The sequence below is a fragment of the Clavelina lepadiformis genome, chromosome 4 (genome assembly GCF_947623445.1).
Source record: "Clavelina lepadiformis chromosome 4, kaClaLepa1.1, whole genome shotgun sequence".
Classification (NCBI taxonomy): domain Eukaryota; kingdom Metazoa; phylum Chordata; class Ascidiacea; order Aplousobranchia; family Clavelinidae; genus Clavelina; species Clavelina lepadiformis.
The window spans coordinates 6340509-6366779 of NC_135243.1; the positions used below are offsets into that span (position 1 = coordinate 6340509).

Sequence of the window (26271 nt, forward strand, 5' to 3'; positions counted from 1 at the left end):
TTTAAGGTCAGTATTGCTTTTATTACAGTCAACAGACACGCCGAGAGAAATTTTCCATACGTTCTTCCTTGTTCTGTATAACTTAATTTTTTACATGGAAAATTGTCAGACGTGTATAGTCTTGGTCTTTTTTCTTATCCAAAATTTTGCTCAATCGAGCAGAGACAAGCGTTATGAAGGGAACTTGTTTGAAACGTAAATCAAATTAAGATCAATTATTCTCTGTTTTTCTATTACCCTTTAACCATATTCTGAAAACAGTATGTCAACGACTGAGTGCAGCGCTGCGGGTTCCACGACAATTAACCGTGGGAAATTGACCGCGAACAAACTCACCGGGGACAACTGACCGGGGGACAACTGACCGTGACGTAAATTTACCTAGAACCAACTAATCTTAAATGATATCATCACTTAAACCATATAATTTGAATAAACAACAATGCTAATTTGCGTAAAAAATAAAAATAAAATGCGTAGCGGTTGATTTGTGTCGCCGGCCAATTTGTTGCCGGTCAGTTGACCACGACCAATTGTCGCCGGTGAATTTGTTCACGGTCAATTGACGTGATCCCAGCGCTGCGGGCCACCGGGCGCCCACCCCGAACAAGAGCACTGAAGTCAGAAAATTTGTCGTTTTCTAAGAGAATTTAGTTGACTAAAATCTTCATTTACTTCGTAAAGCATGTTTTTTCCGGCTTTGTGCTATTCTTCCTGCTTAAGTTTCAGCTTGATGTAAATATTTTCCTTAGTGGTTACTTTGCCATTAATTTGCATAATATTTACATACATTGTTCTAAACAATAGATGTATCGCAGTATGGTGGGTTATTTAAGTTTCCCAATACCAAAACTTCCTCATCTTATAATAGCATTAAAATCATGAAAATTGCATAGGAACAAATGAAATTAATTTACATATTTTGCTACTTCTTTTAAAATCTTTACCCTTTAAAAAGAGAGTTTTACGGCAATCTACTTATTGTTGGACGGATTGAAAAATCGTTGCCTCGTCCCTGGAAAGAAACCACAAAATAGTGCATATACTGTTTAAGAAGTCTACAAACTGTTGAAGTAAAAGGTATAGTGACGGTTTTTATTGTACAGATTTTATTATTAAAGTATTTTTCTGATTTCTATCTGCGCTTAAAATTTAAACGTTTTACGATAAAGATGCATGAAATAAATATTATCAATTTACAGTATGTTTTATTTTCTGTTGCTTCGCAGAGAAAATGAATATCAAGTTATTTGTCTTTCTTCTTGCTATATCATGCTCGGTGATACCAAGTCATGCTGGGTGGTGGAGGTACATATTTTTATGTTTATTTTTCTTTTTTTTAACTCAACTTTTATTGAAATAACCGCTTTAGAAAAACCACATGTTACCTTATATTTGATCATCACTGATTGGCAAAGTTTTTAGGAAAGTTAAGAATTGGGGGTGTCGTCTGCACTGGTCATTGAGAGCAACTTGCGGCGTATTAGGCGACGAGCATTTGGAATATCTAGGAAAACTCCGAGAGATGGTGAGCAAGTTCTATCCATTTAAATTACAGCAGCGATGTTAAGCTTTCTGCTCGACGGCAATGTAAGCCTTTTATATATCACTTGCTGACTAAACAGGACGACGAAGCGTATGAAAAAGCAATGGAAGATGTGGCTGATGAATTGTCCGACCAACTGCCACCAAAGCAAGTCGTCAATGCCATGAAACACTTGGAGGAACTGCTAGCTAAAGGTGGGCATAAATTTGCAGTAATATTAAGTCAGAAAAGTCAAATTAAACAAGTTTAACGTTGAAGCAGGGCAGCAGAAGAAGATAATGGGAGACGTGAATGACGAGGACCCTGATTTTTTCAAGCTACTTCGCAATCATGTGGACAATGATGATGAATAAAGTGCAGTAGACCGCCAAATTATTAAATTATAAATATTTTACATCATGACGTGGCGGAATAGATGTCCTGTCAATCAAATATTTAATAATTTCGTGGCGTATTTTGATTTAGTAATTATTTTTCGTCTACTTGTCTATAATGATTGGTCTATGAGAAAATAATCTTTGTGCAAGCATCGTAAAAGTTTTAAAAAGTCGAATTTAATAAATATTTGAAGTCCAGGCACGCTGTAAACTTTGAAATACGACAAGAAATTTCAAGCAATTAAAAATTAGTTAATCCCAGGTTGTTTGTAATGTATCTGATTTCTTTTTATAAACAAGGCGGCGACCGACGCAGCTATATACGAACTCACATATGAATTTCACCTGCTACGAAGCATTTCCAGAAACACAAGCAGCTGGTTTCAAAAATTATACAAAACATGATAACAAACAATTTATAGGACGTCATTGTTATGCTACCGTGTATATTTGCAGTATCGTATAGGGCTAAGGCAATAAGCCATAGGCTTCGCATTATAAATGTTGCCCATGACTATATAGTCAACAGAATAGATTCAAAGAGTTTCTGAAATTTTGCATATAGGGCTCCGTCAATTTGTACAAACTTTAGAAGTTCTACGAGCAGAAAAAAGTTGAAAACTACCGCATTACTCACTTGCTACTTTTTTCCTGGTCGAATGTGAAGCGCAGGCCTGATGTAGAGCGAAGTATCACTGCACAAGCACGATTACCTCAAAAGCGGAAGAGTGTCGAAAAATCAAATTACGCCTTTGCAGTCGTTGATGCATTTGCATGCATGAACGATTTTTGTTGTTGGTCAACTTATTTAAATTTATTGCCTAGCTATCGTCCAAGGTCACAAGCAGCTTTGTTGCATTGTATGTGTTTAGTAAGGAAATAAAAAGCACAACAAAAGCATAACACAATGGTTGTATTTAGACTACATTTACGTATATGCAAACTCATGTAAAAGAGGACACAAAATTTGGGATATGTTATATACATCCACAGCAAAAGTCCATGTTATTTTAATGAAGATGTGTATTTTGAATTAAATGAAATCATTAATTGGTTAAACAAAGCATTGGCATAAAACAAAATACTGTACTTTGCAACTTACCAAGACATTAACTACAGACATATTTTTGAAGTTACGGATAGTTTAAAGAGGTTTATGAGTTTGAAAAGGGGGCCAATGACTTAGTTTGTTCTTCTAAACGTTTGCAGTACTCTAAATCTGCCGCATGGTATTCCGAGAGCATGTGAACTATATAGGCCTAAGACTACCTCATAACGGAATATGACAGGGTTCACGTATCTGTAGCTCCCGTTACACAGTCCCAAAATCAAAGCGGACTTTTAGCCAAATAAATACACATTCCACTCATTTTCACGCCAATTTTTATCTAGATACCACCAGGAACTTTAAAACGTTGGATAATTTCCAGGCCGAAAAACAACATCAACTTAGCTGCACTCTGGTTATTGAAAACAAGGTTTTAAAGGCATACGAAAGAGTCTAAAAAAATCAGAGAAATCTTAATTTTCTACCAATAATACATCTCCTTCTATAGGGTTTTAAATGGGATATTTGTTCTACATTTCTATGTATTAAAAATTGCACTGCTGTTGATAAACATGTTTGTGATTACATTTGCAACATTTTAACGTACTTCCTTATTGTAGCATTTGCGTTTTTTGAAAATTGTAGTTTGCAATTTTCTTGCGTATTGCAATTCATAATTTTCGGTTTGAGCGTGTTTTAGCATATCGCTTAAAAGGTCTGCATAAGTTACACCATATCGCTTTAAATGTAAAACATTTTTTATTCTCGAAAGAGTTTGCACAAAATCTTGGTTAAAATCTGGTCCGGGCTGTCGCTTTTGTCATCCACTTTACGAAGGACGAAGTCGGCATCCTCATCTTCATCATCACCAAGAAGATCCATCAGTTCAGTATCATCAGACTCCTGGCTTGAATCTTTTATCTTTTTGGCTAAGAAATAATTTTGTTCACAATCAGCAGTTTGTATATGTTTGCCAAGGCCTATTGTTGATAATACTGCGTTATCAATTCAATACGTTATGACAAATAACTCTAAGTGTTTGTATATACAGTACGTGCGAAATATCGTACTGGCTGACCTTGAACCAAGATCTTTTCAAGTGTTTCAAGGTTATTCTCGATTTCCGTCGGGGTGAACTTGTCGGACAAATCATCCGCCAATTCGCGCATCTCTTCGTCGTAAGCCTCCTTGTCCTGTAAGCACATAGTTAAGTGAAAAATATGTCGCAATTAATAAAGGAAAAAATCGTCAAACATTGTTCCTGACGTCACTTTACTTCATCATGAAGTCTTCCAAGTTCTTCAAGATCTCCATCGTGGTATCTTTGATTGACGTGACAGAACATATTGGCCGGTTGGTTCATGCAGCAACAGCCCTGACTGTGCCCACTAATCTCTCTTCTGTTTCATAGAAAGAAACCGAATCTATTGTTATCCATGCTCGAATATAGTTAACTAAACATAAATACTATAAAAGTTTGAATCAACTAATAGAATTGTACCTGACGAAATGGTTCGCAGTGTTATGATATGAGTTTGACCCAGTTCGGCGATGGCTACGTCTACGTCCACTGGAACTCCTTCTACGCCTTCTCCTGATGCCATAGCTCTCTTCAGGTATCACCATGCAGGCTATGATCACCAACGCTATTGCCACCTTCCAATTCATTTTTTGCTGTAAAACCATAATTTTTATTTGCATTCTCGTTACCGATTGACAAACCAACATAAACAACAGTTTCCGACATTTATTACAACATCTGTGTCTAATAACTTTTATATATAGTATAATCACTGTACTGTATATACAATAATTTATTTTAGAAATTCTATACTTACAAACTTGATCCTCGAAGAAATGATTGTTGTATTATTTCTAGTCAAGCGTATTGTATGGGGCTTTCCACTTCGAAACCTCACTGCTAACTGAGCCATCAGTACGTCATCCGCGCTATTTAAAGACTCTTTTTTGAAAATATGGTAATGAGGGTCTGGGTTATAAACTACAATTTGGTCTTCTCTCAATTCTTACTTCCTCTTCCTTGTGAATTTTTAGTCTAGTGCAATGTATAAAATGTCATAAGCTTATTAAAAAAAGCTAGTATAATGGTGAAACTCACTATAATAAGATTTCAACATAGTTTTAAAACGATTTAGATTATTTGATTAAATTGGTATTTTTACCGTAAATCACGTGGAAAAGTTTGTATTTCTAAACAAAGTCAATATAATGTTTATTTACTCCTAAATTTTGTTGCTACTTGTCAAAAATACGTCACAATAACTTAATTAAATATTTTTCTGGCAGCGTAGTATTGACATCATAGTATTTTTCGGTGGAGTAACTAAAATTTTTAAATTTTATTTAATGCTTGATTTTCATTGTACTTATACGTAACGGCAATAGCTTTTGAGTATCTTTGTTATATTAAATACGTCTTACAGGTAACTTCATTGCTTTTTGTTTCATATATCTGCCAGTCCTCGAGGTCCAGTTAAAGAATATGCTTGCAAGTATGTCGTTTGACAGTCCAATAGTCTTATCACCAACTGAAACAACTGGCTTACAATATCAGCCGCTAGGGCGTAATAAGAGGGTTTTGAAACGTAATCATTGTTTCTTGTTTCCTGCCCACCACGTATATATTTTACCATAAAGTGTAGACATAAGTATTACTGTTGCTGGTTGTGGTCAACATTCAATGCTCTGTTGTTTATTGTTTACTGTTTGGCGTTGTACAGTGCTGCATAATGTCAATTTCTTATAATGTATACTTTCTGTGCTTTGCGTTAAAATTTCGAGGTTTTGTACGAAAATAAACACACCCGTTAAACAAAAAGAGTTATAAAAAGGCTATTGTCTATATTGAGCTTTGCATTTATCGTTCATAGAACTAGTTTAAGTACTTTTTTTAGAAAATTGTATCCATTGTTAGTTATAATTATTAATAATATGTTAATTAAGATGCAGATAAGGTCGCAAAATTTTCCACCATTGGGAATTCTGATCCATGCAAATGATGCTGGTTTTAATGAATAGTGTTAAACAAAGCGATGAAATATCTATTGTATTTAAAAACATAATTGGTACAGTTGAGCAGCTACTCGCAAAAAATTTAAAACTGTAAAAGAGAGAGCCACCGACATCAACCTACATCGCAGACGTCGTCAACTAAGCCAATTCTCAACAGCACAAATTACGAACATTAAAATATGTTACATACAAGATCACAAGTTTGTAATATATATTCAGCGTAAAGTTCCGTAAGCAGAGCATCTTATCTGTTGATGTTTCAGTCAAATAAATAGATGTAAACTTGAACCTATACCAAACAAAATGTTTAAATGCATTTTTAATTTGTGTTTTTTCATTGGTTTTGATTTGGTTTTTAAGACGGGGTTTGTTTTTTTGCCATTGTCTGCACCAAAATTTCAAGCTTTTAATATTCATATTGATTTTTTTTGCATAGAAAGACAACAAGAGAGTATATATAGACTGTTCTAATGCAGCTAAATGTATCTGTGTGTGCAACGCATAATCAAGTGAGGGTGCTGCAAGAAATGCAAAAAACGTGGCAAACCATGCAAAAAGCTTAGAGTGAAAGTGTAACGATTATTTTCTCGCTCAGTTAGCCAGGTTTTAATTTCACGCTTACGGTGAACCGCGACACCAATAACTTTGAGTCACTTTCCACTGTGAAACTGAGTAGCGTTATCACGCTAATAAACCAAACCGACGATCCTCGAAAAGCCACATTTTATTGGTCTCAGCCAGACGCCGACTCAGACTCACCTCTCCTAAAATCGCACAATCTTTATATACAACCAGGGTGCCAAAACACGTGATTAAAATAGTTCAACAAACGCGTACACGGTGCTGATTGGTAAAAACGCTCGCTTCAAACGAAAATACGATGATAAGTAACAACATGTGGGAACAAAGTCCGTGACACACCCCCCATCCTACATTTGAGACCACCCGGGCGAAACTTTTCCCCTGTCCCAAGGTATGTGAATTAAATCACGGTGACTTGTGTGTACGATGCAAGCTAAAAACATAAAAACGACAAAAAGTGCTCTATTACCTAAAAATCCGAGAACTCTAACACGTGTTCGTGCTCCCCAAAACACTAGTAAAGCGGAACATGTATGCGCTTCATCTGTAACAGGCGTCGACGTTGACTTTTTGAGGGCCCCTTCCGACAGGTAGGTCGCTTGATTGTTGAGAACTGAAGTAGGCAAGCTCTCATCGGCTTCATTCTGTCCAGCATCGGAAACATCGGTGCGACTGCACTCTCCATCGGTACCGCTGTCATCTTCCTGGCCCACCCCCAGCAATAAAACTTCTTCAGCTTCTACAGCTTTCTGGGGGTTAGTGATGAAGCTATAAAGATAGTCAAAATCTTTCTCTTCGAAGACGGTTTCTGGGAGAGACATGACCATTTGTGGATCCCTTAAGCCCTTCATCACGCACAGGAACATTAAATCTTTTCGAAGACGTTCGTTTGCTGGGTAGGCCCTTCTACCCAGAGTGTTTACTGTCTTTACAGTCACATGCAGACTCGTCTTGTAGTTGTCGTCTGTTAAAGAAAGATTTCCGCATTCTGTACAGAGCTTCTCGATAGTCGACAATCAACTCGAATTGATAAACAACGTCTACTAAAGACATCTCGGCAACAGGTAAGTAACTTAACCTTTGGAGAAACATTTCTTGAATCGAAGCCAAGAAAAACGGTTTCTTCGCTTCGTCGGAAAGCTTGGTTAGACGACAATAGGAGTGGAACAAATACAGAAATCGTCGTAAGTCGTCTCCCGCTTTATAGAACGGCCGTGGAAGGAAGAAGATCGGATCCATAACATTCACACGACTGCTAACCCTGTTGGCGGTTGTGAAATCCTGGCGCGCTCGCCAATTGTAACGATTATTTTCTCGCTCAGTTAGCCAGGTTTTAATTTCACGCTTACGGTGAACCGCGACACCAATAACTTTGAGTCACTTTCCACTGTGAAACTGAGTAGCGTTATCACGCTAATAAACCAAACCGACGATCCTCGAAAAGCCACATTTTATTGGTCTCAGCCAGACGCCGACTCAGACTCACCTCTCCTAAAATCGCACAATCTTTATATACAACCAGGGTGCCAAAACACGTGATTAAAATAGTTCAACAAACGCGTACACGGTGCTGATTGGTAAAAACGCTCGCTTCAAACGAAAATACGATGATAAGTAACAACATGTGGGAACAAAGTCCGTGACAAAAGCAGAATTGGAAACATAAGTAGGCTATTTCTGCCATGGCAAAAAATGTTTTAGTGGGCTGTTTGCATTTCGTTTTGCGGTTGTTTCCCTAATGAAAGATTTGATGTAAATGTATATGGAAATATGCTCTTCATGGATCTCTGCTCTGAACGTTGATTCACCGCTTAAAATCTGCAATTACAACAACTGCGGAAGCTGCCCATGTGACGAACTTTGTTCCTCACGAAACTTATCATTCATTAATTTGTTGTGTGTTTGAAGCGTTTTATCACTTAGCTACTTTTAAACGTTTGTTCTTATTTGTTTTATCACTGTATCTGACACTCATGGACAACATTTGAAACGTTTTCTGTTGACAGAAACTGTGTTTTTTCCTGTATAGCTTGGTTTCAGATATCATTTGACTTGAGACTTGACTTGTCTCAAGTCTTATACACCAAAAGACTCGACTTGAATCAAGTCACTTCATTGATAAAACTCAAATTGGCTTGAGTCTGCAAAGAGGAATGACTTGACTTGCGACTGGAGGTTGATGACGCGGCAACGACTCTGGTTGGAGTTAACGTACAGGCATACCTTCTGCTTGATCATGGTCCACAAATGCTCGATCGAGTTCAGGTCTGGAGAATCATCTGGCCAATTCAGTACATACAGTAGACGTGTTTAATTCTTAACTGTACCGTAACCGCCTTGGTCTTGTTGTTCGTTTATATGTGTTACTCAAAGTAAATGGTACTATGACAAGCAACAGAAATTAGAAACGTAATTGTCAAATAAACGATTTACAAGAGACATAATACAGTAATGATTCGTTGGTTAACTTTTAAAATTTTTTTTTTCCTTGCCGAGTTTATCACTTTTTCCAGGTCATCAAAAATGTTTGATTCGACATTTACATTTCGAAACGTGATTTTGGATGACCAATACCAATGCACGGCTTGAGGATAGTTCTCAAGGCAGTGATAGGAATAACCCAGAAGTAGCTTGCTTTTTCCAACAACTTCGGTCTCCTCCTTAATGTGTCCAATAGTTGCGGTGATATTTGCAGATACATCAGCGTAACATTGACTAAAGAACTGACATAGACCAAGATAGTAAGAAAGATCTTTAACGACATGAGGTAAATGCTTAGTAAGATGTTTAGCAAGATTAGATTTCTTCGAGAGCGAGATAAGCCCCTTTAGAGTTTTCATCAGTCGTGGACTAATGGGCTGCAATTTGTTTCTAATGGCAGCATCCTTTGTAAACTTACACGTAATGGCAGTCATTTGATCAAAATTTTCAATCATTTGTTTTCCATGATAAACTTTGTAATGGTTGATAAATAAGTCAAGAACGCCCAAAGAACGTTGGGTTTGATTTTCTTTGTGAAAATTCCGCGCAATGGCGCAAGCCATCTGGAATTCCTCTTGTTGTAAACTCGATTTGGTTGTTGGTTTTCTGGATGAGGTGACAAGTTGACCATAATATTTTCTAGCCGCGGGTAAATCGCGTTTCTCCAAGGATTGTTTAATGACTAGCAGCTTTCCGTGAAAAGAATCTTGAAAAATCAATTAATCTTAAATTTCAAAACAATTGAAGAAATTTAAATTTAGGATATTGTTTAACACAAATAATTAAATATATACATACATATATATACAGAAAGTATTTGAATTACATATATTACTTTTTGTTTGTTGTGAAGGTTTAGCAGCAGAAGTTTTAGCGGAAGAAGCTGTAGTTTGCTTATAGTCTGTAAAAGAATTTATGCAAGATCCTTTAGCATCAAATTTGTTTTTTCTTGCGGAAAAAACAAGTACAATTATTTGATCTTACAAAATGTGCGTATGTAAATATTGAAAAACAATGCTTTAAAAGTAATTAATTTTTCTTTAACTTCGGATTCTTTATGGAAATTTTTAACAAAACTAACCTTTCCGTGTATTTTTCAATTTCTCTATAATACCGTTCTTGAATATTCTTAAAACAATCAAAATCAACGCCAAAACAAACACGATCCCAGGCGCAATATTTGGAAATACTGAATATAATGTGAAACGTTTATTAACTTGTATGATAAACTATTTTTATATCAAAAACTACACTGAGTTCTCATTGTTTTGATTCGGCCTATGGTTATAGGATAAATAACATAACAGACTAATCCCACATATCCCTATACGGTTATTTTTACATATATAACTTACATATAACTCTATATTCACATAACTATATATGTACATAACTATTAATTGTACATAACTATATGTACGTAACTCTTACATATAACTCTATAGGAGATATATTTATTCGTTTTATTTATACCAATGATTTGTTTTGGGTTTTGATGTGCTAGAATATATTTTTACTCATAACTAAATTTAAAAATCAGATATGGACACAACAAACACTATCACTCATACAATAAAAGTTATAGTGCACATGTTTGTTTGCGTTAACTTCGTTGATGGAAATTTTCGAAACATTCGTGAAGTTGTTACTCACTGGAAAAGAATAAAAACAGCTCGTTACATATGTTTTGAATGTAATTTTAATTTACTTTACGCTTTGCTTGATAATATTATTTATAGTACTTCTCTTTCACCTGTAGGTTTTCTAAGCTGCTGGTAATGAGCTATCTCGATCAAGAGGAGCAGTATGATTAGGCCTTCCTAAAAATATGAAAACTTTGCAAAAAAGCAACTTTCCTCAATCCTCTTACCAAACCGAACCTATCAGAAAAATCTTTAATAAGTACAAAATGTTCAGTACAGACAACGTATATTCTTTGTATGAATCAAAGTGAAGGGCAAGATCAAAAACAAATTGTCCTTATATCAAAGAGTAGTTGTCAGTTAGTATACTGTAAAAATGCTTTTTTCAATTAATAAGTGGTTAAGCAGTTATTAAAACGTTAGAAAAAACGTTAGAAAAACGCAAAATCGCCGTTAAATATGATGGTGATGGCTCTTAATGCGTCACAAAATAAAAATTACGCACGAGTTAAATATTTCGATCAAGTATAAATAAATTGTTTCCCGTAGCCGGCAAGTAATTTTCGGAGGTGGGCACGAGCGCGCTCAATCCTCACTTACTGGCAAATGTTGTTTGATTTAGGATTTGGGTTTTTGGAATTAAACCTCACTTTAAATTAAACGTACTAGTTTGTAAATCGAAATCCAAAAAATAACTGATGGAGAAGTGCTATGGATTTTGTTGCTAACGAAATGATATTAAAAGATTTTCATCATGTCACCAAGAATTTAAGATAGATAGCCTACTTTTGAAGTATTGTAATTTAACTATTGTTATGAATGTAACATAATAACGTTTACCTTAATTTTGTTCCCTTCTTGTGGCATTTTGAAAATTTCTTCATAACCTCCTATAAACTTTTAAACTCTAAAAACTAGTAGCCGAAATATTTTCGCAAACTTATTGTAGCAGAAAGCAAACAAAATACAGCAGACAATATTCAAGCAAATGATACAAGGCGGCACAAATTAAATGGCATCACATAAATCTCTGTACTGAGTTACTCGGTAAAAATACAAACAGTCTTTTAGGTTTCAAGACCGTTTAATTGTTTTTAATATGGAGTTTACTCATACTGTGAAATCTTTCTGATCTTTCTGATCTTTCTGAAATCTGAAACCTTTCTGAAAGTACATACCATACCCCTCAATTAATTCGTACTGTATTCTGTGTACAAACAAAACTTAAATAATGCAAACAACAAGCTCATCAGTAACTCTAAAATAATTCAAATTTCTTTGTACCCGTAGTGAGCAAAATTTCACCAAGAGACTAAGGATCAAGTTGAATTCTTAAACAAAGACTTGAAAAAGCATTTATGTAAGTTTTTGTATGCTTTTAACTACTTAACTTGATAGTAATTAAATGATCTAAAATTTCTGAAAAATAAAAATTTTTGCAGTTATAGTAGGAGCAGTTATATAGTAAACACGAAATTCAACAAAATTTTAAACGTTTTAAGTTTTTTTATCGCAGCTGGACGGTGTTATCTTCTTCTTCTTTCACATACTACTAGATTTTGCGAGCCAACTTCAGATCTACAAAACCTTAAACCTCTGCCTTTGAATTGATGTGTATTACAGTTGGTTACAACTTAAACGTTATATAAAATCATATGCATTTATAAAATTAAAATATCAAACAAAATGTCTTATTGTGTCTTTATCCATAGTAGGCCTACCGATAATATGATCAACAACATTTGTTTTCACCAGAAACAAGTTTTATACTTTCGAAGGTTTTCTAATAATTACTGTACAGTAAAATTAGAGTTACAATTGCGAATTAAAATCTGACTCTGAAAAAGGAACTAACTGCCTTCCACGTTAGCCCCATCGCCCTATCTGGACTACAAACGCGCCATTGTAATTTGTAAAGAGTTTGTATTCTCTAGTAATCATGTCTATTGTCTTTGAAAACATTTCTTTTGTAAGTTACATGGACCTACGTAATTTATAACAATGCTCATGTTACATTGAGGTGACATTGAAAAGGTCTCGTAAAAAGATATAAGTTTAGTGACTTGAGTCAGTCAGATGGTAGTTAAGAGACTTTGTAGAAGAGAGGGAAAACGATATTCAACCAAACGTAGATTTTTGTCTCATGAGTTAAATCGAAATTATAACCAGACTTAAACTATGCCCCTGTTTTTAACAGATTTTGAAATATAACCCGTTTAGTCAATATACTAAAGCATACACGATGGACCCCAAACTGATAGGAGTTATAGCAAGTTGTTTGGGAATACTTCTTGGCTATTGGAAAGTATCAGGTCACTATATATTGACGTTTAGGCTATATGAAAGACGCGATATGATTTAAAAAGCAATGCTGTTACTAAAGCTAAAACTATTGTCTAAAATTTAAATGTTTACTTAGGAGAAGATGTAATCAAACTTAAACCGACTATTGAAAGTCTTTTGGAAGCAACAAAAGGTAAATAAGTTTATACATTTTAAAAAATTGCGATTTAAAATTTTTTACAAAATTTTTAGGTTTTGCTTTACTAAGGCTATCAATAATACAAAACAACAGGCACATATAAAATAACTTAATAGTATACATAGAAAATTTTATCTTAATGTATTGGACACTATTGTTCATAAAAATTGCACTTTTACAGAATACCATCTGATATTTGGTATAATAGCTATTAGTCTTATAGGACTTTATAGCGCCTTTCAGCTTCACAAGTTGTGGAACAAAAATCGGTTAGATTGCTTTGCTTGTTGTTGTTTATTTTTCTATGAATTTAAAAGATTATAGTGCAGAGCATCGTTGACAAAATTAATCCAGGTTTTGCGTTTTATAAATTTAATAATACCTTAGAAACTCATCAAAAGCTGACTCAACGGAAAAACAGAACAACTTTTATAAGTTTGAAAACAGTACATTACAAGGAAGCATAAACAATGGTGCACGGAGTACGCTAGGTAAGTGTAATATGCTACAAATCATCAATAGAACAGCATTATTACAGAACTTAACAATACTAAATGATAGTGTTTTTACCGAGTAGATGGTATAATTTAGGATTATTTTAACAAACACTTAATGCGTTCTGTTATTGTTAAATAAGTTAAACTTAAATAGGTAAGCTCTCTTTCAAGTTAGCCAGTGATTTTTACGTTTGTACGTATTTTGTCCTTCAGCTTATAAAAACTTATAAATGTTGCTTAACTAAACTAAAACGTATTGACAAAAGGCCAAATTTACAGTTAATTTACAGTTTACAGTTAAAAGTAAGACTATAAAATAAAAGTAATTTGTGTAACATTACATATATCTCGCATTTAAAGTCGGCAAATGGAAAGCAAATTGAGACATGGACAAGCAAAGTTTCTTTTATTTCATTCTTTGATGTCAATTTTGTCATAATAGGTTCCTCGTCAGAAGACAAATCTTGCTGTACTGTTACTACCCTTGCTGTACTGGTATCAATTGCCGGTGTTTTTGCAGTTGGTGCTATTATGGCAGTCTACAGACAATCAACGAGTAAAAATATCTTATAATGATCTTTCGCTTGATTTTCAAAATTACCGTCAGTGCATGCTGTTTGTAGTAAATTGACTCACTTTCCTTAATTTCTTTAGTTGAAAACACTTTTAACAACGTTTCGAATGTGAACATCGGTGAACAGAACAGCGTGAAAACTGAGAACCACTACCAAGGTAAATCATGGTTTGTCGCCATGGCAACATACAACATATACGACAGCACATACAACCTAGCTTGTTTTCTGCGACCACAGTGTGCCTTGGTTTTACGATAGGATTTAGGTTTAAAATTGCACTAGATTTGTCAAGTATTTCCATAGAAAGCTATCTTATTTCTTTTTAGACTCATCTTATCTGATACCGGTACTGATCATTTTAGCAACATTAATAGGTAAGTCTGTTATGAATCAAGTCCACTATCAATTGGTTACTTTAGGTGCTTTAGGTTTCAAGCATCTAATGTTTTTCCTAATGTAATTTTACCCGAGAATATTTGCACATATACAGTAAGGCCGCTGATACACATCGGTGAAAAATAATTTTTAAAGAAGCAGTAAATAATCAATTTATGTTAACGTTTAAAGTCTAGTGATTTTTCCCCACAGGTTTTCTGATTTTCTTTATGATAAACGTGGACGCGGCGAAACAGCAAGTTAATACTGAAAATCAGCTTAGAAAAAATAAAGGTACCCAATCTAACAAAAACTAGTTTACAATAAGCTTGGAAAAATTGCTGTCGGCGCTTACGCTTTTACTGGCCAACCTTTATCAACATATTAACTTCCACATGGACTAGTCACAGATTTTGTGCAACCTATTTACTGTACAAGTTTATATCTAACAGTATATACTTAAGTATACCATTAAACCACTAAATCTACCACGTGTGTAACTCAAGTAAGGCAACCTGAAGCATCCCATACTCTATCATTGTTTGGTTCATTATTTCGATAAGAATCTAAGGCCAAGCGAACTCTTCTTGTCTTTACCTTCCTGACTTTCAAAGTATCTCATGGGGACGGGACCGGGTGACAAGACCTTTAATTAGGGTTGCTTTACAAAGTCATTCGGGTATCTCGGGCCCTAGATTACCTACGGCATTAGGTTTGGGAGTATGACCATTTGAATACAAAAAAATGTTTCTTTTATTTTCTGCATTTCTCGTTTCACAAAATGTTCCGGCCTTGGTTTATTGTGATTATAATTGAAATTTTACTTGCCAGTTGTCTGTACAGTACATTTATAATTAGCAAAGCTTTTGTTCAAACATGCTTTAAATATAAATTTTTCAGCCAAAGATTTCCGTTTTATGACAGAATGAGTACGTCATACCCCAGGATAGCTATTACAGTAAATGAAAAGTTTCTTTACCTGTTACGGCTGAAGTTAAGAAGTTAAGGGTTAGGAGCGAAGTAAACTGAAACTTAGACATATACGTTTTATAGAAAACTATAAAAGATCTGAATTTTCTTTTCTTGTCATTCCTGCTTAAGCTTTTTATTGGAAAACAAGCTGGTTTTAATACTTTAATTAAGAAAAACCCCATATACTATAATTATTGTTATACATTCCTGTTTTGTTTTCAGATGTTGACACCAAACAAGATGCTGCATCAACGAGAGATGATGATAAATCTTAAACTATGTCTACTTTGCAGTTTAGGCCACGCTATTCTTGTAAGTATGTAGTAAAGTCATTTTCTGTCATGCTTTGTCTTATGGCAGTTGTCATCGCACATTTTTGCTAGATGGTCAGTTTACTTTTGAAGGCCCGCGATTTTGCTATAATAATGCTAGAGTTTTCCCGATTATGGGCGGAATAATAACGCTTCCAGGCACAGATTAGTTAGTTTGTGCACTTATATTATATAAAATTGTGTTATTGTTTTGCTTTGTTGGCAAAGTTTGTTTGCATGAAATGCTAGCCGAGAATAATTTGGTACTTGTTGTAAGATATGTACGTGGCGCGTATGCTTCGCAACTTATCGACAAAATTTTAATATCATATGTTTGGTGTAAATTCATCGAACCAAAAAGCAAAAATAGAACTGTCTGTCTTCACTCAAACGCGTGCTAAAAAAGCTGATCTAATAAAGAGAACAAGTATTGCAAGAACGAACACGAACAGTAAAATGTTCCAACAAAGTTGTGTAGATATGATTTAAAAATCATTATATATTGATAAATGAGTAGCGAAGACCATCAAAAATTTTTCTTTCTCGGAAACAAAACGGTTATAGTCTCGCACTTATTAACACGCGCTATATTTAATGCCTGATAGCTGATATCTGATATGTTCCAGGACGTTTCTTATGACGCCATACAAAGCCGATCCGAAACTGCACTATACAAAGCATGGAGAGAGCCTTTGTCAGTCGTAAAGCACTGCTGCCCGTCATAGTTTACACATGGAGTAACGTATTGGTGTGAAATCAAATGTAAATACATGTAAAGAAAATAAGATTAATTTTCAATTACATTTAATATACATTACACAATCATTTACACTTGATTATTCTTTTAAACAGTTCAAGTAAACATTTTGGATAAACGTAATGCTTGTAATAGCTCCTTGGCACCACCATGTTGCCGCTGACGTATTCTGAAAATGAAAGTTTACAAGAATTCGGTACAGTAAGAGCAAGATGTCAAAGACAAAAAGCTACCAAAGTAACTATGCAGTGCTGTAACTGTGTGGTTTCAGGGCTATTAGAACTCGGATAGGCACCGACTTATGCGACCTTGAGACGCAAAATGGAACTTCAACTTAACCTCTAAGCTTATAGTCTATGTGTAACAGAACTTTTTCTTTCGTGTAGCCAGGCTCAATTTCCACATTCACGGTGAACCGCGACACCACCAGTAAAACCCAAGAAATCAACTCATTTTATTCAACAGCCTCTACGACCCAAAACCAAAACCGACCTGCTCAAATCACTTATATAACGAACGGATTTTATAGGGTACAAAAGGCAAGGCGCCAAATTAGTGATAAGATAAAAACGCACAAAACGTGAGACAAACAACGATAATTGCAACCAATCAACGCACTAGCTAGAGAACAAACTCACAAAAACGGTAAAATACAAAATACTGTGAATAACGCGTGAAATAATTTCGTTACATATGTAGTCTAAAACAGGGCTTGTCAAACTTTTTAGCTCTGTGACCCCATTTCAGAAAAGAAATTTCTGTGCGACCCTTGATGGGTAAACAATACGTTAAAGATGTTAAAACAATAAAGGTCTAATTGCAAACCTCAAGTGTGTTTTTGTCTCTGACAAAATCATACAAATGCACAGAATCCACCAACTTACAGTAACAAATGAAGCGCATAATAGAAACTGAAAAACGAACAAAAAATTAACAAAAAAATATTCAAATTATTAAAATTGAATTTGTTTCACGACCCCAAAATTACATTTTGCGACCCTAAACTGGGTCGCAACCAACAGTTTGAGAAGCCCTGGTCTAAAATACAGATATGATAACAAATGAGAAAATGTACATAACAACGCAAAACTGCTTCAAAAACTAAAAAAAAAACATTAAAAAACAACGACGAATTATACATTTTCTCTAAAACGTTGAATTGCCGAATGATTAGTTGATCGCTCAAGATACCCAAGCTTGACTATTCCTCTACATATGTGCCTAGATGCAGATTTAGCAAAAATAGCAGTCAGAGCATGTCAATTGCTGTCGGTGCTCGTCATCGGTGTAATGTCTTCAGTTTACAGACGCTGTTAAATTTGGCAGATTTTGAGTGATGTGAACGCAAAATTGCTATCTTTGGATTATTTTACTCTGTTGACATAATTAGGAGCGAAGTATTTCCCAAATTTATATATAGTCCATCTATATGGAAAGGATTTCATGAACATAAAAATTCTTTTTATAACTATCCTTCGGATCCTATATACGTATACATAAATTATATTATCAATGTAGCATGGACGCGATGATGAATTAATCTCTACTGAGTCTGCCATTTACGTGCGAATCACAAAAATGGTCTGATTCACTGCATGTTTAGCGAATAAGGCGACTGATGAGTGTAGCTACTATTCAAATAAAGTACGTCATTGCATGACTTCGTGACCATATGACTGGGGAATAATCGGCTCGCAATTCAACTTCCAATGAACGGCATGTTGTTGCAGGAACAAACAGACGGCTATTGCTTCCTCGTGTAAGATTAATTAAGTTATGCAGCGGGTTCAAATACAGGAAACGAGGAAAAGTATTCAAAGATCATAATTCAATTCAACAATAAAGTGATTTTTGTGAACCTTTGAAGTTTTTGTCATTATGGTAACTTTCAAAATCAAACTTACATACTTACATGTTCGTAAATTGCAGTAGAACTAAACGTTTTTTTTTTGTCAGTACATTCCGTTACAATGACAACCATCGGTCCAACACAATACAGAGCTTCTTTTCTGCAATCGCTTCAAATGGCATATACTCACTGATAGTGTAATATCACGTAATTACTATTCATAACTATGAGCATAAATATGAATCACGACAGTTCGAGCTCCGTGCTGTATCACATTAACACCATACAACCACCTCAGGAGCTGCTACGAGTGAAAATGCCATTCAAGTTGGTTCAAGCAAGAGACTCATCGAAACACTACAAGGTTGTACCCCAACCGAAACTGAAATCCGCTCAGTTCTGGTTTTCTCTGGTTCCTTGGACGGTTTGAAAATAACACACTCATCAAAGTTTCAGGTTTTTGTACAAAACAACAAGCATTAACAAAAACCCAAATTTGCTTTATATGTATTTACAGTACACCTTGAAATGGCATATATCATCAGAGAGCAATAAAGTCGTCAAACCACTGTAAAAAGACATTTGGAAACGTTGTCCATTACGTAGCAATATTCTATGACGTTTCAACATGGACAAAATACTTTTAATGTAACTGGAAAATAAATAATCTTAAGAATGTGAAAAACATGGTGGATTTCGATTTTCAACCAATAAAAGTCAATAGTTTATATTTTAGAGTAATACAATTCCCAAGTATTTTATCAAATTCAATTTGCGATAATGCGTATGAAAATATGTTTTCTTACTCTTTTTACAATAGAAACTTCTATAGGACAAAATACGCCCGAACTAAACGAAAGCAAAGTATTTCTTCATAAGGTTATAATACAAACAGTCATGCTCATAAACCTTATAATGGGTTTCCACTAAAATTTGTTGAAGAGGTTTCTCTCTTTTCCGTGACGGCATCTTTTGATAAAATTGGCGATAGCAGCATTCCTTTACACGATAAAAACGAGCATACAACAAATATAAGGTTAAGGAACGAATTAATGTCATAAACTATATTCGAGATGCGTCTGTTTCCCTCGCTGCCTATGACGTAATGAGAAAATACCACCAGTATGATGTCAGTGACAAGGGTAACGACTGAAAAAGCGATGGTTCGTTGCATGATCTGTTTCACCACTGTCTTCCTTTTTGACTCTCTTCTGCATCTTCGAACACTTTTTGGACTCGGTTTCTTACTGCACTGGCTATCTGGGACATTGAGGGTCGCCAAGCTTGCCGATCTGCTTTTAAGGGAGATGATTGTTGCAATGCTCGTCTTCCGATCGCTTGAAATAGTTGCTTTGTCTTTTGTGTGGCCTGGACAGCAGCCGCAAACGCTTTGAACAAACTCGGCTTTAAATGGATATATGAAAAGTCCGACCAACAATAATTGACCAATAACTATCACAACAACGCAAACTATCCAAGCAGTTGCTCCTATCTCTTCGCTTTCCTTGTAGATGCAGCCTTCAGGTGAAGAGGGATAATTAACAGGGATAGTGTTCACTAAAACAGCGGAAACGCCGGCTAATATGATGAAGACTATACTGCCGGCACTTACGACTTTCAGCCCGGTGCTAAAGTTGTTGTGAAGCATGTTATTGGCGTAAAAGATGCCTTGACGAAGCCATTGGAAGAAATAAACCGACAACAGCACCAGACAATACAGAGCAAACTCTGCATCAGATATTCTCTCGCATTCTTCGTCGTAATCGTTTCCAAACCCGATATTAAAACTGCTCTGACTGTTCGCTAGCCGGATTAGTGTCGTCACTCCACACACGACTGTCGAAGTGTAAACGATTCCTCCATTCAGTTTTTCGGCGTTTCGCATTTTCGTCTTTGCCCATTTTTTGTTTCGTATCCCGTAATGTACTAAGGACAAAGTAATCCATGCTGTAGCGGCCATAAGCAGAGCATTAACTGTAACGGGTATTATCCAGTCTGCTTGCTTCCATTTCATATAAACTTCGTATTCAGTTTGGTTTGTCTCATTGCCTGCCAACCTCATATTCCGTACTTGCCCAACTTTAGCAGAAAGCACAGGTTCCTGTTTAGGTGCAATATATAATCTATAGGCAGTTGGAGCAGCTGTTGTTCTGGTATTAGAATTCAAAATAGTTTTATCTTCAATATTCTGCTGCAACTATAGTCACTAAAAACTTGTATCAAAAAGCTTACGCGGAATGTAATGGAATTCAGCTTTCGTAAAAGAACAAAAACTTTGATTTAAGAAAAAAGAGCAAAGACACTTGTGAAGCAAAAGCTATTTATAGAACATTTACGCCATGTCAAAATGGCTCTGGCGTTTAACAAAGCGCACGTTTTTGTGGATAACAGTGTTTTCCCTGATACGTATACATGGGAGAAAAGTTGGCAAATTTTACTAAAATTAACGAGAAAAGGGGATTCAAGTTTGGTGTCTAAAGTTATTTTTAAACTTTTGTTTGAATTTATTTTTCCTAACCAAAACCTGATGTCGTAAAAAATAGGAAGATACTATAGGCAGTCAAATGAATAACAATTGCGTTAAAATCCAGGTTTCGTATTTCATTCTAAAAGCTTCCTTTATAAACATTTTCCAGCACTTTAATTCCACTTTCCCAACATTCTTACATATGATGACAAAAACAAATTATTTTCAAAGTCATGAATTTTGCACAATTAATTATAGCACCAGCCATTAACGTTAGCACTTTATATATTAATCCCGATAAATTATTCACCTCAGCCTTCCGCAAATGAAGCAAAATTATTTTGAGATTCAAGAATGCTGGGTTGTTTACTTCTGCTAAATCACTGCTCCAGGTATGAAAATATAAGCTAAGCTAAGCTAAGCTTTAAAAACAGTTAAAACTAACTAACTAAAAGTAACTAACTAACTCTAACTAAGCTTTAAAAACAGTTAAAAAGTCCATAATAATAACACGTCTTCACACTTAATCAACCTTGTATAAATTTTTATTGATTTTTATGTGTCCCTACATATGGTATCTGCAATCTAGTTCTCTCTGCCGAAGTGATACATTTCAAACGGAGGGGGCCTTACAAAACAAGGTATTAGATGTGTTAAAAACGTCATGTAATCATCACACAGCCTATAAACTGCTGATCACCAAAGGTTAGTAAGCCAATTCACGTATCTATTCACATTACGCCTAACCTCTGCAATGAATGACTCACTGATGTAACGTTTTGCAAAACAGAAATAGATTATATGAGTTAAAACAGGGTTTTCCCCGTATACAAATATAAGCATAAGTTGCTTTTGATCATTATATTTCGTTTATTGGCAGAATGGTTTAAGCGTAGTTTAAAAAGACACACGATTTAATTTGAACGCTTTTTTATGATTTTGCTTAGGAAATATATGAAGTCCAAATATTGTGTTCATGACCACATTATTTTTGTATGCTTTCGCAGATTGAAGCAAGATTTTTCTTCTAGTGCTGACCAAACCCTTTAATTAGAGCTAAATTTGTTTTCTTTGCCGTATGTAGCATTGGGATACTAGCTACATGTTGCTGTAATTTAAAATTAGGTTTATCTACGGCGTACATATATACATAGGATGTGACTTTATTTTGGTTACATTTTATTCATGATCAAATACCTGAAGGTTCTGAAGTTATTTCAACATCACATGGCTATGGCGTTTTTCGCCCAAAAATTGACAATTTTTGCATATCTACATGCATATTTGTAGATCCGGTGGTACCTATGTCCTATATGCAAGTCATGAATAAGAAGCTAAAGGCAATGTGTAACACTTTGTTGAGTAATGGTTTGTTTCATTCAATCACCTGCCTCATGGAAGCTACAGATGATGATATACACATTGAACAAACAGGTACATGTTTTCTTGTAGTTGAAATATAAATTTACACAGTTAATAAGAAACAGAAGAAGAGTTTATGCTTATAGCAGCTGGCTTCGCATTTAAAATGTTTGCAGAATTCGTTTGCATGGCTTTTTAATGAAAGTAAATAATAGCTACAGCTTTATTCATATTATTAGGTATTAAGTGACGAATCCTTGATATAGAAATATATACGGTAATGTTATCAATGGTTTTTACAATTGTCTAAGATCTTCGAAATCATATTGCACTGACTAATTTACTAATCAAACCTATTTAAATTGTCACAGAAAAACTTGTTAAAACTTGTAAACAAAAGTATCCTGTCTGTACTCTACTGGGCTCCATAGGAAAACTAGGATATTGCATTTAACTTTAAACTGTATAGCGTTAAACTGGAGTTAATAATTTTATTAGTGAGTCCTTATAGCCTCTTAACTGCAAACATATAACGTCGTTGAATATGCCTATTAAGGAATTAATAAAGCAGTAGTATCTTCATCTGAAACATGATCGCTTAAAGTAAGCATAACAACACAACATAAAACGCTTACACATCAGCAATTATAAAGTTTCAAACATATTTGTGTAAAACGTTAAAGTACAAACGCCGTTATTCACGTGATGTGAAGTGTCACGAAATATATCGTTATTTAGCTCACAGGAAACAAATGAGTTTTTTGTCACGGTTAATATTGTGGCCAATGTCTGACGTGGTTGATAAACTGGGACAGAAAAGACCCTAAAATGTTTTGAAAAAAAGAAGAAAACAGAAAGTATAGCAAAGAAAAGATTTTTCTCGAAATTTTGCGCTTTTAACGCATTCCTCCTTATTCAAAGCTTGGCTTGTCAGGACATAAATAAATAAACAAATATCAATAGACCAGTTTATTAACGGATGATATGAAGAACAGACAAAAGAATAAATATATATACACATTTAACACATTTCCAAATATACACATTTAGCTACAGTTGTTTTATTTGCTTTTTACTGCTCAGTGTCTGCGTCATCATCACTGACGTCGTCAACACTGTTGTCATCATCTGCGTTGACAGCATTCTCTTCTGTGTCCTCAAGAAGATCCATCAACTCGGAGTCTTCGGAGGAGTCTTGCTCCTCATTATCTAGACAGCATTATTAATAAATAAATGAATAACATATGTTTATTTCGCTAAATAAAAGCATGATTTCATTATTGCTGTTTTTGACTTAAGTGTAAATTGTTTTGTCAAATACTAGTATAGTATAGTATAGTATAGTATAGTATAGTATAGTATAGTATAGTATAGTATAGTATAGTATAGTATAGTATAGTATAGTATAGTATAGTATAGTATAGTATAGTATAGTATAGTATAGTATAGTATAGTATAGTATAGTATAGTATAGTATAGTATAGTATAGTATAGTATAGTATAGTATAGTATAGTATAGTATAGTATAGTATAGTATAGTATAGTATAGTATAGTATAGTATAGTATAGTATAGTATAGTATAGTATACTGTATGTTTGGTAAATCTATATTTACCGTTATCAAGAGTCTGGTCAAGAACTTGTAGGGCGTCGTTTATTTCTTCCGGGTTAAATTGGTCTGACAGTTGATCTACCATATCCTGCATTGCGTCATCGTAGTCTTCACTACCCTATTACGTGAAGGGTGATCGGTTAATTAAACCCGGACAATTGAAACCAAGGAAAATTCAACCAACGTCAGAATAAACCCAAGAATCCAACCCGTGGATTATATTCAAGCCTCAAACGTTGTTTGGATCATCCTGGATTTAATCGTCCGTGGGATGAATTGACTTGGAACATCGGAACATCGGAACATCGGAACCAGCGTAAAAAATGAAGTGTTTGTTGGCCTATACATCACATTGCATAATATGTTTTGTGCCTTACCAGCTCACGGATTTTTTGCAGGTGCTGAAAAACGTCATCTCCGAAGAATTTTTTTCCAATTTTTATCAGCTTGCATTTTTTGCTCACCTTATAGCTCAGGCATGCTAAGCGGCTTTTGCAAACAGCGTCGATCGCTTTTCTGTTTACAAAAATAGAACACTTGCTTAATGTTCAAACCATATACCGTATATCTTTGTGAACGTTGTAATTTAATTAATAACTTGAATGACGGCTTAATAAATTATAATAAACTAATATGTAAATATGGATATGTTGGTGATATTAGTTATAATAGTTACGATATTATGTCATATTAGTTATCGGAAATTAAATCAATAGTTCAAATGCGTGCTATTACTTCAAATGCTCATATAATCATGTATCTACTGCTTACCCAATCTTAATCTTCGGAAGTCGAATTTTCCGTATTCGAACCCTTGGAAGACGAATTTTCGGAACTCGAATGCTCCATTTTCTCCGGAGTCTTCCCCAGCTCTCGCTAGGAACGAGGAAACAAGAAATCAGTATCAAGAAGATGAGCAACTTCAAATTCATTTTTCTGACAAAGAAAAGTAAGGAACTTAATTTCAGATCTAACTCTTCGCACTAATTTTAGTTTACTCTTATACTAAAACTTCTTCGTTAGTATATCCTACTTAGTTGATTTTCAATAAAAAAAAAAAACTGAAAGAAAGCATTTTTTCAGCAAGTCAAAAAAATACGCATGATACTGTTTTCACACGAAGTATTAATGACCTATAATAATGAGCTGTTTTTTATACACAGCTCTATATTTCCGCAAGGAAAAAAGTTTGGATACGATTCGCTTGATTCTCTTTTCTTCCTTACCTTTTGATCTAGTCATGCGTATATGTTTGCAAAGAGTTAAGTGCCAGTCAAGCAATACAAAGTCAAAATAATAAAAGGAATTAGATCATTTTCAAATGTTTGATCTCAAACGCGTTTTGGGAAATAACATTTGAAAAAACGTTTTTGCGTTTACGTGTTTTACCTCATTCTAACAAAGCCTGAATTTTGATCTTATACAATCGCTAAATGTGAGCATGTATGAACCTTTTCATGGGAAAAATAAAGACAAAGTTTGCTCTATTTGGTGTTGAATAGTAATGCGTAAACTGAAGAAAAATCAAGACGGAGGAAAAATTCCTTTTTTAAATGAAATAAATTAAACCGATTTCAATAGATTTTTACAACCAATTGCCAACAAAGTTTTTGTTGTATGTTTTTTAACACGTAAGCTTTAGTTTTTATAACTCATTATGCCGGTACAAAACAGTCACAGCCGCAATTGGTCTTCTACTATAGAAATCTATTGGTAAGATTATAATAGATGCTATCATAGAACCCATCATATTCTACAAAAGCCTACATTGCAGCGAGATACTTTATTCTTATCTTGCAGGTTGGACCAACACCATCACGGAAACCACCTACCTCCTATCGTTATTTTTCGATTACCTATGGTTTCAATCCAGGAAAGCGTTGGAGGCGGAAAAAGGAAGTGACTGGAGGAGGAAGGAGGATGAGGGAGAAAAGTGTGAGATAAAGAAAAATTTAAAAGAGATTTATTTACGTATAATGATTGCATTATCACAGAAGCTGAAAAATGATTGACAGTTACTGATATTTTAATTGAGAGCCAGGCATAAATACATTCTGTCATTGTAGTAATTATAAGCTGTTGGCTGACGTTCTGTGGGCGTTAACAGAGAATTGTCCAAATACTTGATGAAACACAAGGTAAAACTCAATACATTTAATTTGTTTTTAGGCTTTTATCGATGCAAGTTTATACTTTTCCAGATTTAATATTTTTCTTACTTGAAACACGCAGAGGAACTAGGATTTTAATAACTTCCATAAAACAAAACCCTGCTCTTATTTTGCGTGGCAAGAAAACTTCA

The 26271-nt window shown here is 34.7% G+C and overlaps 6 protein-coding genes across 7 annotated transcripts; 2 read left to right on the forward strand and 4 right to left on the reverse strand.

The window, feature by feature from the left end:
* Positions 1-976: 976 nt before the first annotated feature.
* Positions 977-2121, forward strand: LOC143452112 (uncharacterized). 2 transcript variants are annotated; one of them, XM_076952958.1, is made up of 5 exons: positions 977-1080; positions 1230-1308; positions 1426-1528; positions 1626-1740; positions 1805-2121. In XM_076952958.1, the coding sequence occupies exons 2-5, from the start codon at positions 1235-1237 to the stop codon at positions 1897-1899; spliced, it is 387 nt and encodes a 128-aa protein (XP_076809073.1). In that variant the 5' UTR covers positions 977-1080; positions 1230-1234; the 3' UTR covers positions 1900-2121. The 2 variants fall into 2 exon arrangements, with proteins under 2 accessions (XP_076809073.1, XP_076809074.1); XM_076952959.1 differs by having other exon boundaries at positions 1808-2121.
* Positions 2122-3730: 1609 nt separating this feature from the next.
* On the reverse strand, positions 3731-4884 carry LOC143452975 (uncharacterized). The gene is made up of 5 exons (XM_076954130.1): positions 4810-4884; positions 4473-4645; positions 4248-4371; positions 4050-4164; positions 3731-3900 (listed from the first exon to the last, which is right to left on the reverse strand). Exons 2-5 carry the CDS (start codon positions 4637-4639, stop codon positions 3731-3733), a joined length of 576 nt encoding a protein of 191 aa, XP_076810245.1. The 5' UTR covers positions 4640-4645; positions 4810-4884.
* Positions 4885-8927: 4043 nt separating this feature from the next.
* Positions 8928-12566, reverse strand: LOC143452295 (uncharacterized). The gene is made up of 6 exons (XM_076953204.1): positions 11551-12566; positions 10821-10887; positions 10639-10719; positions 10149-10256; positions 9903-9968; positions 8928-9773 (listed from the first exon to the last, which is right to left on the reverse strand). Exons 1-6 carry the CDS (start codon positions 11575-11577, stop codon positions 9016-9018), a joined length of 1107 nt encoding a protein of 368 aa, XP_076809319.1. The 5' UTR covers positions 11578-12566; the 3' UTR covers positions 8928-9015.
* A 323-nt stretch (positions 12567-12889) lies between these two features.
* LOC143452444 (uncharacterized) lies at positions 12890-16293 on the forward strand. Its single transcript, XM_076953422.1, has 9 exons — positions 12890-13022; positions 13130-13186; positions 13374-13461; positions 13580-13683; positions 14132-14245; positions 14344-14421; positions 14591-14638; positions 14853-14933; positions 15834-16293. The coding sequence occupies exons 1-9, from the start codon at positions 12953-12955 to the stop codon at positions 15884-15886; spliced, it is 693 nt and encodes a 230-aa protein (XP_076809537.1). The 5' UTR covers positions 12890-12952; the 3' UTR covers positions 15887-16293.
* Positions 16294-18665: 2372 nt separating this feature from the next.
* On the reverse strand, positions 18666-20802 carry LOC143453322 (uncharacterized). Its single transcript, XM_076954604.1, has one exon. The coding sequence runs from the start codon at positions 20588-20590 to the stop codon at positions 19439-19441; it is 1152 nt and encodes a 383-aa protein (XP_076810719.1). The 5' UTR covers positions 20591-20802; the 3' UTR covers positions 18666-19438.
* A 2511-nt stretch (positions 20803-23313) lies between these two features.
* On the reverse strand, positions 23314-25035 carry LOC143452014 (uncharacterized). The gene is made up of 4 exons (XM_076952823.1): positions 24741-25035; positions 24347-24485; positions 23973-24087; positions 23314-23566 (listed from the first exon to the last, which is right to left on the reverse strand). The coding sequence occupies exons 1-4, from the start codon at positions 24899-24901 to the stop codon at positions 23430-23432; spliced, it is 552 nt and encodes a 183-aa protein (XP_076808938.1). The 5' UTR covers positions 24902-25035; the 3' UTR covers positions 23314-23429.
* Positions 25036-26271: the final 1236 nt, after the last annotated feature.